The sequence below is a fragment of the Neovison vison genome, chromosome 4, assembly GCF_020171115.1.
Source record: "Neovison vison isolate M4711 chromosome 4, ASM_NN_V1, whole genome shotgun sequence".
Classification (NCBI taxonomy): domain Eukaryota; kingdom Metazoa; phylum Chordata; class Mammalia; order Carnivora; family Mustelidae; genus Neogale; species Neogale vison.
In genome coordinates, this window is record NC_058094.1 from 171,449,770 (window position 1) to 171,466,438 (window position 16,669).

The following is a 16,669-nucleotide window of genomic DNA, read 5'->3' on the forward strand; positions in this document are numbered from 1 at the left end:
CCTTCTTTCTTTTGATACTTCATTTGCTTCTCATTTTTCAACACAAATTTAATCCTAACTCTGTGTAAAGACTTTACTTTTATCCCATATGTCCATAATACATAAAGATGGCAGACTATATATAGTAAAGGAGAAAATCATTTTAGCATTATTATTTAATTACTATTTTGTATCTCCCAAAATGAGGAAACTATTCTCTTTAGTAAAACAATGTAAATATTTTATCATGTCACTAGCTATTTAAAATAATTTCTATTATATTTAGTGAAATAAAAAAAGAATATATGACTCTATGTTAATAAAGGAAAAAATTTCAGCAGAAATAATATTTTGTTGATTGGAAATTGAACAGCACTCTTCATTTCATTGAAATAAGGCTGAAAGTTAGATGATTGGAAAGGAAATTATAAAATTTCACTAATCATAAAAACATTTCAACTTTCAACTTCATTATTTGATGAACCAGAATGGAAATTTCTATTTTGTTATCATAGTGTTTACATGGATGCTTTTATTTGACTGCCCGTTTTGGGGCTGAGATTAGTAAAGACTTCTAGAAATTATTAAAGCAAGTGCAACTGCATATTTATGACACCCCTTTTAAGAAGCATGTAGGATTTATACTTCGATGTGGTAATTTTCAGATTTTTATTAACTATTATGATTTAACCATTAACTTATTACAAAAACAAAAATTTTGTGTTGTCTGCCAATATATCGGGACCTTAATAATGCAGCTCATTATAATTCAGATTAAATATATTGTCCTCCTCCAGGATATATGGCATCATGTACTCCGAAAACACACATGCAGAAAATCATTATAATGTAATTTGTCTAGAAGCTGGGCATAAATTCTGTTCCTCACTAGTGAATGATGATTTACGTGAAGTCATCTTGTTGACCATTTAGAGAACCAATTTGCATTCAACAGTATTTACGGAGCCATATTGTATGCAATGCTCTTTGTTAGGGGCTGGGGCGATAGAGTAGAGAGAATTCAGATACCCGATACATGATAATAAAAATAACTATAAAGGCCATTATTATATTAATATTTAAACTGTAAAAATAAGGAGAAACCATATCAATATAGTACATAAGGATGCTAGAATTATTTATTTGACATTAAAATTGCTAACCATAGGGAATAATGTTTTAAAATGTTTTTACACTAATTTTATCTTTTTACATACACATGACACAGAAAATAAACCCAATTTCTAAAAACATACCGTTCTCCTTGCTTTCCACCACTTTTGGGGTTCACAAAAACTAAAAGTGGGTGAGTACCAGGAACAGGGGTAATCTAAAAGAAAAGTTGGATAAATGGACAATTATTCACATTATCTATGAATTCATGAAATACAAAGTAACAATTTTAATTTTTAATTCATGAAATACAAATTAACAATTTTAAGAATATGTCTCTTAAGTTCTGTAATATGGACGGATAGACAGATCTACTTACTTAGTAACTCAATTACACCCGGTCTTTTGACTAAATATATATTAACAAGCATACTCACTCCACAAAGAGAGGGAGGGTCTAGTTAGGTATAGGGCAGAGAGGAAGGCAGCTATGAAGAGGAAATGGTGTTTGAATAGCCATGAGAAGAAAACAAAAGGCACAATTTGTGGGATGGTGAGTAAAGCAGACAGAATATAGTGGAGAAAGAAAGATTAGAAGAAAGGGACCAAATGATAGAGAGCCCTGATTTGACAGACACCTACTATAGAGTTTTGCGCTATGTGTGGAATCCATCTATCGAATCACTTGTCCATTAGAATCTCCATAAGATGGTTTGAAGTCTCTTTCAGCCTAACTGTCTGCCTCTACACAATGTTTTCTCAGTGCTGTCTTTCCCTGCTTGGGGAGGAGAGGGCCAGTTAATTAGGTCTGTTTGCTAAACAGGAATCCATAAGTTGATGGTGCTCCTACTCTATGCCGTTCACTGCTTTCGTCACTACTGGTTTCTTGGTTGAACAAAAAAAGTGCCTGTTTTAGTGGAGCTTATATTCTAATGGAGAAATAGATAATAAACAAACAAATATACAGTCAACAGGGAAACACACCAGGAAATAAAGTAAATCAAATAAATGATAGCTGTTATTGGTGTGTGGGGAGGTAAAGTTGTTTTCAATATGGTGGTAAAGAAGAGCTCTTGCACTTTACCTGAATTTAATGTTAATAGGTAGACTTTTAAATACAAGTGGTCCTCTTTAATCTACCACTACATAAATCCCATCTAAATACAGTTTGACAAAAAAAATACTTAGTAACAAAACATCCAACTGCTGGAGCCCTCTTAACATTAAGTTGAATAGTTCTAGATCAGTTTACTTTTTGAAAGTAGATTCAAGGTATCCTTTACTGCTATGAATTTCCCTTTTAGAAAGTATTCTTAAATATGTAATGAGACAAAAACACCCACTGAAACATATGATGGGGGTGCCTGAGTGGTTCAAATGGTTAAGGGTCTGCATTCAGTTAAGGTCATGATTTCAGGGTCCTGGGATTGAGCCCCACATCAGGCTCCCTGGTCAGCAGGGTGTCTACTTCTCCCTCTCCCTGCCGTTCCCCCTGCTTATGCTCTGTCTCTCTCTCAAATGAATAAAATCTTTAAAAAAATTAAAAAGTAAATATAATAAACATGTGATGTCCTTTCTTCCTGTTTGTTTGAACAACATAAATTAAAATATTCTTCTAATACATTTTCCTCCAATCTTAGGTGAAATGTAATTTTTCTGATGAGTATATAGGCACTGGGGAAATATTAAAATCTTCACATTAGTTATAATACACTAAAATATCCTTATTTTTTCTATTCTGACTCTACTTTTTCCCCTTTTGAATCTATTTTATCTGTTTCTATTTTACTTTCCTTTGTAAAGAGGACAAAGGTTCCTTGTTCCTGGTTTGACTCTAATTCAGTTAGGAGGTAGACAGATGAGCTGGGTTTGTAGTAACTTCACAGTTCTCTCCTGAACCAAATGTGCTCAATCAATTAATACATAGAAAGTGCCTACTATGTTAAGCTACTGACTTGCAATGTTGCCTTTACCCCCTCATTTAAAAGGTAAAATAAGAAAAACTAAAACACAACTTTATCTAAAGACTTGCATTCAATTTATTTTTCAACCAATTATAAAATCAGATAGAACTCCTCAAGTTTTGCACATGCAAAAAAAGGAATGCTAACACATGGGGATTTTAGCTGCCTTTTTGCACTTAATTTGAATTGTTACTCCTTATTTTTAAATAAAGGTGAGAATCTCAAGGTAAATAAAGGTTTTTGAGCAAAACATTAAATCTGAACCCAAACACTCAACATTCAGCTTACCATTCTATTAAAATAAATTAGATTATATTAAATTCACACTGAGTCTGATATTTATAATTTATTTGAAAATATGTTTTAGAGTACCTTTCAGAAATACAGGTTTATTGGAATATTTTAAGGCATCATAACTACTTATTAATAAAGGACAGAATAAAGCTATAGAACAATTGCATTCTACACATTATTACTAGCGAGTATATATTCCACTAGAATACAGACTATAGAAGATTCCAAAATCCAGAAATGAGAATGTCATTTTTAGAGGTGGGTAAATGGATAAACAGTTCAAATGCATTAGGAAAATGGAAAATAATTTGGATAAAGAGTGAATTTAGAAGAATGATGATGCTCTACCAGTGACAAAAGTCAAATGTTCCAAATGGAAATTCAGGAAAAATCAAAATTATCTGGCAATCTTTTCCCCATCTATCTTCTTATCACAAATTAAGCTTACAAAATAAGACTACATAAAAACAAAATACTAAAAACTTCAGGTATCTATTTGTAGTTTCCAGGCTCTGTGGAATAAAGTCCCTTTGATAATGATGTTAGATAAAACTCCTGACCTAATACATTCTACATTAAAGGGATGATATGTGATTTAACATCAGCACCACTGAGACTCTGGTGTTAAGAGATCATTTAATGTTGTTACACTAGAAATGTCAAGGTTTTAGGCAATTCTGACATGTTTTTCAATGCCCATTCAAAAAGCTTTAAAATTCAGCTAAACGTTGTTGCAATTAAAAAAAAAAAAAAAAGCCAACCCATGGGGCACCTGGAGGCTCAGCTGGTTAAGCTTCTGCCTTCTGCTCAAGTCATGATCTCAGAGTCCTGGAATTGAGCCCCACATCTGCCATCTACGTCCATGCTCAGTAGGGAGCCTACTTATCCTCCTCCCTCTGCCCTTTCCTCTGCTCCTGCTCTCTTGTCTCTCTCTTTAAATAAATAAAATCAAGAAAGGAAAGAGAGAAGGAAGGAAGGAAGGAAAGAAGGAGAGAGAGGGAGGAAGGGAGGGAGGAAGGAAGGAGGAGGGAAGGAAGGAACGAAGGAAGGGAGATAGGAAGGGAGGAAGGAAGGGAGAAAGAAAGGGAAGAAGAAAGGGAGGGAGGAAGGAAAAGAAAAAGAAAACCAACCCAACAGAGGAAATTTGGAGTCCAGAAGACCAAAGAGAATTTTTTACTTTGACTGCACCAAACCTGCAGTATTTCATAGTCATTTTCAAGTCTGACAAGTTAAAAATAAACAACTACTTTGTGCTCTAATACTCCTGAAGTAAGGAGAGAGATCTTACTGCCAAAGACTGCTACTATCACAACTATTATATATTCCTCATCATCCTTAGTAAAAGAATCCAGGGCAAAGGGTAATTCTGAAACATTGGCAGCTCCCATCACTTCTGTATCTTGGAAACTGTTGCTAATGTTTGCAGAATTTAAATATGTATTTCTTTCAAAGAGTTTAAGAAGGTGTGACTTTTGGTGTCTTGCCATATAAGAATGCGAATAAGAAGTCTAAGTAGAAAAAAATGTGTCTCTATTTTATCTATAATTGAAAGTAGCTATAGACTGAATTGTGTTTCCCCAAATTTTATGTTGAAATCCTACTTTCCCTGCCCCACCCTGTGGTGGTATTTGGAGACAGGGCCTTTGGGAAGCAAGGTAGGTTAGATAAAGTCAGGAGAGTCGGAGCTTCATGATGGGATTAGTACGCTTGTAAAAGAAAGATCTACTCCCTTATCTGTGCACACAAAAAGTCATGTGAGCAGGCAAAGAGATGACTGCCACCTATAAGCCAAGAGAAAAGGACTCAGAATAAAATTTAACTGTCACCTTGATCTTGAGCTTTCCAGCTTGAGAACTGTGGTAAGTAAATGTCTGTTGTTTAAACCACCCATCTATGATACTTTATTATAGCAGCCCAATTTGACTAATACATAAGTGTTTTATGGAAACTCAAGACATGCCCTTTACAAAGGAAGAGGGAGAGCTTCCAGTCACCTTCCTCAGGATGCCAGGATGAAATCTGATACTATAAGGACCAGCAGCCATCTTTGAGAATGAGGTGACCTTGAAGATACTACAGATGGAGGATAGGAAAGACAGTACCAGGCCTGATAAAAATGTGGTACCGTGGTATTAGCCCTATTTCTGGAGATCCTACTTCTGGACTTCATTTAAATGACAGAAAAATTTACATGTATCTTATCTAAACCACTGTTATGTTTTATTTGTTTTTGTTTTTATTTCCCTGTTACATGTTGCAGATCTTAATTATAACTGGTGTGAAAGACCAGATCCATGAGGGTACAGAACTGAATACAAGTGGAACCAGGCATAGAAATATTATACTTTCTCAAACTTGTAAATATTTCTAGAGCCTGAGTGCAGAACAGAAACCTGATATAAAAATCTCTGAAGATACTTTATATTTTTCATTTTATCTTACATTATGTTTTTATCCTTACTGAGTAGAGGCATAATCATTGTCAGTTAATTCTTTTATAATTTAAAGAGTTTGAGATAAGGAAGAAAATACATAGGTATTACTAGATGTGATATTTCAATTACTTAATTCAATCTATTTGCTTCCCGATTTTATTTTCCAAAGAGGTTAAAATCAGGTAAAAACTAACTTACAGAATTCAGAATTTAGCCTAGTAGAGCTAATTTGTATTGTAATGTAAATCATTTGTACCGAAAATAAAGAGGTTAAAAAATATACAGTTTTCTTACTTTCTGAAACTTGGTATATTTGATTCTGATGAATAAAGTTATATGGAAATATCTTAAATTTTTTTATATTTTGAAGTGATATTTTTATTTTTATACTTTAAAAAATTTCAAATCTACAGAAAAGTTCAAAGGACTATTCAAATAACGTTTTTTTTCCTGAAGCATTTGAGACTAAGTTGCCAAAATGATACTTTATCACTCTTGTTTACTTTAAGATAGCCTATACACAAGAACATTCTCTACCTAAATACAAGTGTCAAAACCAGGAAATTTACATGATTTTGTACCAGCTGCTTGTGTTATAAAAGCCATTATTGGGACAATTGGTAAAACCTGAACGGAATCCAGGAATTAAAGAGCACTAATACATCAATCTTATATTCAAGTTTACTAATTCTCTTTGAACTATATCTAAAATAGTCTTTAATATGAATTTTCAATTTTTACTGAATACAAAATTCTGAAATAACTTGTAAAATTTAGTCATTTTGAACACCGACTTACTGCTATTCTAAAATATTATACACTTTTTGTTACAGATTTTGGTGGAATGGGAGGGATTACTAAAACATACATATACAAAGAAATTCTGTCAGCCTAAATCTATTTGTTCTTGGAAGTAAATATTTATATAGCACCTGAAATAATCTTAAGCGGAACAATACATAAGACAGAGGAAAGGTATGTTGCTCTATTTGAAGAGTGAAAAAACCCTGAACCTACTCTCAGCCTTTCTCTATGTCAGTCAATGGCAAATCTATCATTTCAGGTGAATGAACCAAACATCTTAAGAGATGTCCCTAATTCCCTGATTTCTAATAAACCGTATATCCAATCTATCAGCATATCCTACTGACCCTCTTCAAAATCCATGGATTATCTATCTCTTCACCTCCCCTGCTGGAGGTGAAGAGATAGATATATACTGGATATGCCCCATCTATACTGGATATGCTTCCAACCTATAAACCCTCAATTACTGGCGGCTTTCTCCAAACTTGACTCTTTGTTCCCTAATGGTCTAATGTCAACAAGGGTAAGCGTTTCAACATTTAAGTTAGGATCATGTTATATCGTGTTATATCTTGCCATCTCTTTCAGATGGAAAGCGAGAGTTCTTTTGCAGACCCTGAAGGCTCTGTAGCATCTAGCTCCTATTCCTTCTCTAAAATACTCTTCACCAGTTTCCATATTGCTCAGCCTGCTCCAACCATGCGGTTGGTCTTGTTGATCCTAGAATTTGCCAGGCATGCATTTGTTTTAGGGCTGTCCATCCCCTAGATACCCATAGACCAAAGGCCTTACCTAAGTCTTGAGTCAAACATCACATTTTAATGAGGCCCAATCTGGCCATGTTACTTAAAATTAGAGACAATGCTAACTCTGTCCTGACACACAGCTCCATTTTTTCCATATTATTTATAATCTAGCATATTATAAGCTGGGAACAGGGACTCAGTTTACAGGTTATTGTATTAAAGTGTAGAATAACAATTCCGGACTCAGGAACTTAAATGACAATGACGAGCTAATTATGGAAAAGCCAACAGGCTTGAGGATCCTAATGTACACATATATACGTGCACAAACACATCTGTCAAATAAAGGGAACTAACTGAATACACACACTATATAGTTGTATATAGTACACATGGATATATACATACACACACATATGTTTGTTTACAATCTGCAGTTGTGGTAGGGGATGGTACTGACTCGGTTAAATATAAAGGTTCCCCATTTTTTTCTGGTGTTAAGAACATTACAAACTAGACTTTTTGGTTCTCCAGCGACCCTTTTATTTGGACCCTCTTCTCAGAGAATAATCAAGGACAAGGCAACTTAAGTTTAATACAGGTTACACAGTGGTTCTGTTTCACTTGTTTGTTCACATGTGAATAGTTATCTGCATTTTTACATCTCGTACATGTTAGAAATTGTAGTTTCAATTACATTTGATCATATGTATTAAGTGTAAACCTATGGTGTGAGTAGTGACAAAGACAGAGTGCCTAACCACCTCTATTTGAAGTCCCCTAGGACCTGGGTTAATTAATGAGACTCATCCTAAGGTTATACATGATCTATTACTTCCTCTAATTAGAAATAATAATCCTGATCATTATGCTGGTTAGCTGGAAAGAAGTAAGATGAATGTGCTTAACTATGATTAATAGTCTTCTTTAAGCAGTTAGATCTCTTCTGTCACAGACTTATATGCAAACCAGGCTGCAACTCCATGCTTTTTCATGATATACATTTTTTAAAGCTCACAGAAAAATTAATTTTCTGCCACATCTTTTTACCTTTCCTGATAAAGAACAGGGATTTTATAATTTAAAGTTGATCACCACAACAAAATTTACTTATTTTTCTACCGTGCATTAGTTATCCAATAACTGATTCTTTTACCTTTTTTATGTTTTCCTCAAAATTACGTGAACACATATGTGTATCATAGTTTAGTCCATTCTGCTGAGGTGAAATAGATTGTTGCACATGATTATAAACATGTTAAAATTCAAAAAATTAACCAACAGTTAAAATTCAAAAAAATTATGATGATAATAATCATAGTATTTATTTAATGCTGTTTTATAAGGGCTGATGTCTACCCATCAGCCCTTATAAAGTTGTTGCTTACCAACAACTTTACCAGATAAATTCATATGCAAAAGAAAGTTATGAAGTTATTATCTGGTCTGAGAGATGCAATACATTCACAGAGAAAGGCAGGTGGTCAGAACAAGGTGGTCAGAAAGTTAGCATTTATATACCTGTTAAACTTTTTAACCAAGGAGACCGGGTATTATAAGAGTAAGACGCATATACTCTGAATAAAGTGGACCTTATTAAACTTTGGCTTTACAAACTGATTAACTGTGAGGCCCTGGGAATATTGCCTTTGAACATTTTGTAAGTGGTGATAATAATGATGACATTTGTCTTATGTTTATTGAATTAAGAATATTTATCGCATGTGTTTACTGAGAGGATAAGTTTACTTAATAGGCATAAAATGCTGTCATGGTGTCTAGCAATACTGTTTAACAAATTGCACATGTTTCCCCTTCATGTTGAGAAATGTCTAGTCATGTGTGAAATGCACTTGAATTTTAAAATTAATTTTCTTTTCTGATATCTTCACCACTGGAACTCAAAATGACTAAAGATTTAATTAATCAATATTTGCAACTGAAGTACTAAATTTATAAAAAAATTTTTTCACTAAAAATTTTACAGGACCACTTACATTTTTTTGCACCCCCCCCCTTTTTTTTTGGCTCTCAAAGTGGATAGACTTCATATCTGTCTCTCAGTGAGATTGGTAAACATACAGAGATGACTACCAAAAGCTGTAAATCCTAAGTCATCCTTTTGATGAATGATTTCTAAACTTTCTAACCAATGTAATAATTTCATCATTTAGAATTTTTTATATTTGAATTTAATAATTATTAAAAAGATTCTATTCACCATGTGTTTTATTAGATCAGAAAAAATCAGTAATCTGGTTATCAATATTTAAGCAATTATTATTAACTTTTTAATGAGATAGTCAAAATAATGAGGAAACATACATTTAGGCAACTAAAGTGTGCTCTGAACTCTGCTTCTAAATTAAGGCATATAAAACACATAAACCATCATATCATAGATAAAATAATAAATAAAAATCAAAAATATAAGGTTATGTGTATTAAAGACAGGTATGTGACAAAATATATTTTTGTTTGGTAAGTGGTTGGTAAATTTTCCTAGAGGACATGAAACTTGAAGCATATTGAGGAAGAAAGGAAATGAAAATTAGAATAGAGAAAAGTATAGGTAAAAAAGCAAAAAACAAAAATGAACTCACAATTTCATTGATGCAGCCAAGTTCATGGATTGTTTTTATGTTGGAGTGAGGAAGAGAGGCAAATAAATACAATATATACAATCTATAGAATGTCTTAAAATGCAGACTGAAAGAAATCTTACTCCTAATATCCGAGATCGTAAGGGTATTAAAGGTTTTTAAAGTACTAAAAACATGATTTTGAGCCACCTGTGTTTAGTTAGACTAGAAATATATACGGGCTTTCAACTATGATTTTAAACTTTAGAAGATATGGATAAATCAATAAATCCTTTATTTCATTATTTACATAGGAACAAAAGTATCCACACACTTGAAATTCATTTTATTTTTCCCTCGACACTTTTGCCACCAAAATGACTCTTCGAAATATACAAACAATATATATGAAGTAAACTTGTAAATAAATAATATGTATGCCTATAAAAATGTGTGTATTTAGTGATATTTGCAAAATCTTCAGATTGACCAAGGATCTCTTACAAACTTGAGTTCAAGTGCAGATAACACAGAAGTGATTGATATAACTGGAATGTCACTCTGTCAATCAAATATAAAACTGACAACCTGATAAATTATAATAAAGATCCTTCCAAAGTCCTCTACTAAGCTAATCCGCACATTAAATAAATGTGTTGCTAGATGGACATATGTGTGTAAGAGCATAGCAATTACCAGTGTGAAAGCTACTCAAATTTGGATTTAAAAAGTCATACCTGTAGGCCTTGCCCGTCCACCGTCACAGAGTTGGCTCTTTGCATTTTGTTCTTATCTGTCACTTTGTTTGATTGCTGGGAACCACCTTTTTCCTTCTTCACGGTTGCTTGTCTTTCCTAGAAGGAGAAAATCTTTTGTAAGAATGTTGTTTTACTAAAAAGGGCAACACAAAGAAAATCTTTGTGGCTACAAACTTGGGCCCACTTTCATTATTCGGATTTCCTAGTCAATACTGAGACTGCTGTTACTTTCAAATGGCTTAGTCCCCGTGATAGATACATAATAAAAATACCAGTTAAAGAGACTAAGAAAGAAAACCAGATGACATTCCCCTATGTTCCCAATGAGGACTGTTCATCAGAAGTTCTCAAGGACCACTAAGCGAATTATTATCATAAGGAATGATAGACATAAATAATACGAAGTTATAAAAGATGTTACTGAGCACTAAAAGTAATGCTTATAAATACAGGTAATATAAAAAACGAATACATGATGAACTTATAAGGGGCTACTTATATCCAGGATGGCATAAAATTCAAAACACACATTCCATCCCAGGTAATTCCTTTGTTCACCATGGTGGAAATATTTCTTGTAGTTGTCTGCCTCCTCTTTCTACGTTCCCCTCCTCTCACTCTCTCTTCGACCCAACCCAAAAGCTTTTTTCACCATTAATCCGCCAAATCTGCTCTTCTTAAAATCATCAATGACCTTCTCATTGTCCCATCTATTGGTCAGCCTTCATCTTTTCCACTTTTTGGCAGCATTTGACAGAATGCCGACTGACCTCTTCCCCCCTCTTGAACACTTGCCTCACAGGGCTTCTGAAAACATCTTTCTCTCACATTTAGCTCTCTTGTTACTTCCCTGCTTCCTCAGAGGCTCTTCCATTTTCTTCCTCCAGATTTATAGTCCATAACATTTAACCTCTTCCTTGAACATTTCATCTTCACTCCCTACACTCACTCCCCAGGGGGCTTCTTTAAATCCCAAGGCTCTGATTTTCAACTTCAACTTTTAACTTCATGAGGAGGACTTCTAACGCTCTAGTCCCTGTTCATATTCTCCCTTGAACTTTAACTCATACATACAAATGCCCTCTCTATCTTTCCACATTGGTTCTAAAATATCCTTTTTTTTTTTTTTTTTTTTTTTTAATTTCCTGCCTACCCTCCTTGAAAACAAATCCCAACCTGGATGATGACTCACCACTTCTATCATTACATACTTTAGGTCTGTTTTCTTCTTTGCCTGGATTATTGTAGCCATCAGCTAATGGGTCAATTGGCTTCCATCTTTGTCTCCCTACAGTAGGTTCTCTACATAACAATCATGCTCATCCTATTTCACTCCACTCCAGCTACCCCCACCTTCTCATTATTCCTTGATCACCAGCATGCTCTTAATTCAGAGTTTTTGCAATCACTCTTCACTCTGCTGGAAAGTTCTTTTCAGTGTATTTGTTGGGCCCAATCCCCACTTCAGATTTCTATTCAAATGTCAGGTACATTTCTCTATTCCCTTTAGCCTCCTTTTATAGAAACATAAAAATATATTTGTATATATAACTACATATTATATACAAAATATGGATAAAATTTATTACAACCTGAATTTTTAAAATTTAGTTAGTTTAATGCTGTTAAATTAATTAAATTCAATTAGTTTAATTCTTTAAAGAGAAAGAGGGTTTTTTTTTTTTTTTTGCTTCACTGTTGTACATCAGATCCTAAATCAGTGCCTGAAAAAATCAGGATAAATGGAGAAATAAATGAAACAACATTGAAAAAATTTTAAGTGCCTGAAATACTGCAATGAGAGGAAATCTTGGGTCATGTTTAGGATTGGTATGAAAAGCTCTGATCCAGGGTGCCTTGGTGGCTCAGTGGGTTAAGCCTCTGCTTTCTGTTCAGGTCATGATCTCAGGGTCCTGGGATTAAGCCCCACATCAGACTCTCCGGTCAGCAGTGAGCCTGCTTCCTCTTCTCTCTCTGCCTACCGCCTGATCTTTGTGATCTTTGTCTGTCAAATAAATAAATAAAAATCTTTAAAAAAAGCAAAGGGTTTTGTTTTGTTTTGTTTTTTAAGCTCCTAGTGTGGAGCCCAACACCAGGCCTGAACTCACACCCTGAGATATCAGGCGTCAGCGGCTTCAGTAACTGAGCCACTCAGGTGCCCCAAAATAAAGCTCTTTTTAACTATATTAGGATCAGATGGATCAGAAAACTTCTCAGACCAAAATAGATGCTAATCAATATAGTCCATTTACCTTGCAATTTCATGGTGTAAAATCACTGAATATATTTTTGTGTGGCTAAAAATGGATGGTGTAATAAGATTCCTGAAATTCACATTCTTTGGAAAACGATATAGTTTCATAGAAGTATAATTTCTGGCAAAAATATTGATTTTTTTTAAAGATAGATCATTCTTCCTAAACTTGCAAATTATAATTTTGTGCATGGAGAGTTAAGAGTATAATGCATAGAAGGAGTGGATTATAGGATGAGGTTTGGAGTCAGAAAGCTTGAGTTGAATCCCGCCTCTGCTACTTAAATATTACATAATATTAGAGAATGTAACTCTTATTCAAAATGGAGTTAGCAATACGTATTTCTCACAGTTGTGTAAGGTTTAAGAGAAAACACATAAATTCCTAACCTTGTTCCTATATTAGAATATGCGCTCAATAAAGGAAAGTTATTATGAATAATAAAGTGTGGCTCTCCCATTAGGGTGCTCATTAGTAGTACAATTATGCAAAGTGTTTATTATATTTCAAGTGTATATATATGGAAAATTACACTTAGTTACACTTAAGTATATGTTTAAATAAGTAGGGCTCCATGTTTACAACTAAAATCTATGGCTTGTATTAAGAGTTCAAAAACCTAATACTGGTGGAAAGTAAGGGAATAATTTCTTTCTGGATTCTTGCATACAGGTATATAAGACATGGTAACTATACTCTGCAAAAATCTACAATGCAGAAGCTATACATTATCTTATGTACCTTATAGTTTATCACACCTTATATACCTTGTAGTCTGCCATATAATCCAACAATTGCTATTTCACATTGAATTCCAAAAATGTTTAGTTTGTAAGAATTAACTATAATTTAAGTTGGTTGGTCACACTGGAACTGGGTATTTATGACCAAACTATTTATAGATGTAGGGCTGGAAGTTTAAGACATGTTATGTGTGTGTCTGTAAAAAGAGCTACTAAATCATCTACGAACATGATTTTATTCCTAGCTATGCTCACAGCGAGGGGAATTTCTTTCCTGGTAAGAATCTCCAGCTAGCAGAAAGCAGTTGATTAAGGAGCTTCAGGTCTCTTCAGGGAGTCACCTTTCTGAGTAAATTGGGAGTCGATGAAACAAATGCTTTATGAGAAGCTTTATAAAATAGAAAAACAAAATTTTAAATCCTAAATCGAATGTCCAACTAAGGTATTATTTTAGAAGTCTAAAATTATAAGAAAGAGGTATATAACAAGCTAACAGAAAAATCCTCAGTCTATCCTGAAGTTGTCAAAATGCTTCATGAGAGCTTACCGCCTGATTTTGAATTATTATTAGGGATAAATGCTACCTATTAGGGATAAACTGTTACCAGAAAGCAGTGCTTACCACCTCACCTTCCACTTTTTTTTTTTTTTTTAATGTGTTTGGGCTCTAAACCTCAAAATAAATACATGAATTTTATTATATAATTTAGATAATATTAAAATAATAAGTGTTTGTTTAAACACACACACCCCACAAGAAAACCAAGTGGTTTCTTTTGGTGGGGTGGGGAGGGGATGTCTACTGGGTGAAATTTGTGGAATTAATCAAGGCTGAAAATTTTAAACAGGAGAAAATCATAAGCATTTAATTTTTCCCAGAGTTTTCTTTTTATTACACTCATTTGTTTTATTTTTATTTCCAAATTGTATAGAAGTCTCCCTGGGCTATACTTTATTTAAGCAGCATAACTCGCAGTAGGATAGTTGGATACTTTTTCCTATTTCCACTGAGAAAATCTTTAATTCTTTCATATTTTATATGAGGGACAGGAAGGGGGAAACAATTGTACCTTTGAAAGATCTGCTGTCCACAAAAATTTCACTAGCCTGTTTTGTGGGTTAATTAACTCTGAATAGCAGAGTTCTATTATGATATTTAAGAGACTTATTCCAGGGTTAAAATTATTGAAAAGTTTCGGGAAGAGTTTACCAACCTGATTTTACATTGTTATTAAGGATAAAATTGCTCCCTGGGGGCGCCTGGGTGGCTCAGTGGGTTAAAAGCCTCTGCCTTCAGCTCAGGTTGTGATCTCAGGGTTCTGGGATCGAGCCCTGCATTGGGCTCTCTGCTCAGCGGGGAGCCTGCTTCCCTTCCTCTCTCTCTCTGCCTACTTGTGATCTCTGCCAAATAAATAAAATCTTAAAAAAAAAAAAATTGCTCTCTGGTAACAGAGGGCAGTATTTGCCACTTCACTTTCTGCTTTTTTTTTTTTTTCTTTTTTAAGTTTTTGGGCTCTAAACCACAAAATAAAATTACATTATAATTAAAGCAAATTTTGTTCTGCTAGAAAAAATTGTCCCAGATATAAAAAGAGTTGGAAAATTATTGCTTTAATCAATAGAAATTATTCAAACACTGAAAAGACCTACTCTGACCACAAAAAAGAATATAGAAAATATAACTATGAAATATAAAATATAGTTATTGATATTTCAGCATTTCAAAAATCAGGCATTTGTGTTTTCTATGCAGACATTTTAAATATAGAATTTAATGTTTTGTGATCCTTAGACTCTATAAGGAGCACAACAGATCTTAACTAGAGAACACATTGTAATAGAATTCCAAAAGAATAATCACCATAATTAACAAAGAAGAAAAGCCAAAAAAGACCATTCATAGAAAACAGGAAGATGAAATAAATGACATAAAAAGACCTCACTTTAAATATGTGCTCTAAAAAAAAATTTTTTTTTTAATATCATGCTGATTCTCAGATATGGAGTATTTGCACATTGCTGAAAACTGCTTTCACAAAAGGGATGTTTACCACAATATTTCAGCCTGCTGTTATCGATCACTCACAAACTACAAGCAGCAAGTGATGATTACCTCAAGCACAGGGTTTTCTTCTTTTTGTCCAATCTCAGCATGAGAGACAGGCAGCAGCCAAGCACCTTGATTGGTACAAAGTCACAAAAGCGTGGGGGGGAGGGAGCTCTCCTGCCATCACATCCTTCCCATGAGGCCTGGAACTCCCTTTACCGCTACAGCCCCACATGCCTGAACGGAGACTTAGCCCTTTCTGCCACTAGAGCGAGGCCGCAAGAATTTCCCAAAAACTCTAGAATCTGAACCCAAGGTAACACTTGGGTATTCTCAATATAAAATGCCTCACCAAAGTGTAAGTGTCACCAAACTCACTGGTGCTTACGAGGGTTATAGGCTCTAAGAAAGCAAGGCTCACGGCTGCAAAGCTGTCCTTTTAATTATTGTGAACTTATTGTGAAATTGGAGTAGTTTTTCTGCCAAGAGAAACTAATACCTTTGGAAAAATAACAAAGACTTTAAGTCTATAGGAATCCTTGGAAGTTGCAGCAAAATTTATTATTGCTGTGTAGCAAAGTAGTCTTTGCTCCCTGATTTAAAAAATAGTAATTCATAGTTTTAAACATAAATATAATAATTGATATAAAGATTTTTCACTTCTTTTTTAATTTAGTTAAGTAAGTGCTTACTAAAAACAAAAACTACTTTGGACAAAGTTTTAAGTATGGGCTTGGACGCTAGATCCCAGCTTTGTCTCTTACTTACTGTGCAAACTTGGGCAAATTATTTACTATCTTTAAGCCTTCACTTAATTCATCTATAACATAAGGAGGTTCGTGTGATGATAAATTGAGAAAATGCAGATAAAGGTATTGGCATAAAATAGGCACTCATTAAATTGCAGTGATTTTTAAAATGTAAAAAAGGTATATTGTTATAAAAG

General features: G+C 33.9%; 1 protein-coding gene across 4 annotated transcripts in view; it reads right to left on the reverse strand.

Moving 5' to 3' along the window:
- The window catches only part of DGKB (diacylglycerol kinase beta), a 693,878-nt gene that overhangs the window by 432,219 nt on the left and 244,990 nt on the right, over positions 1–16,669 (reverse strand). For all 4 annotated transcript variants that reach the window (XM_044246133.1, XM_044246130.1, XM_044246131.1 and 1 more), the window contains 2 exons: positions 10,658–10,774; positions 1,236–1,309 (listed from right to left, as the gene is read on the reverse strand). In XM_044246133.1, coding sequence (XP_044102068.1) covers positions 1,236–1,309; positions 10,658–10,774 — 191 coding nt within the window. The remainder of the gene's footprint in view (positions 1–1,235; positions 1,310–10,657; positions 10,775–16,669) is intronic.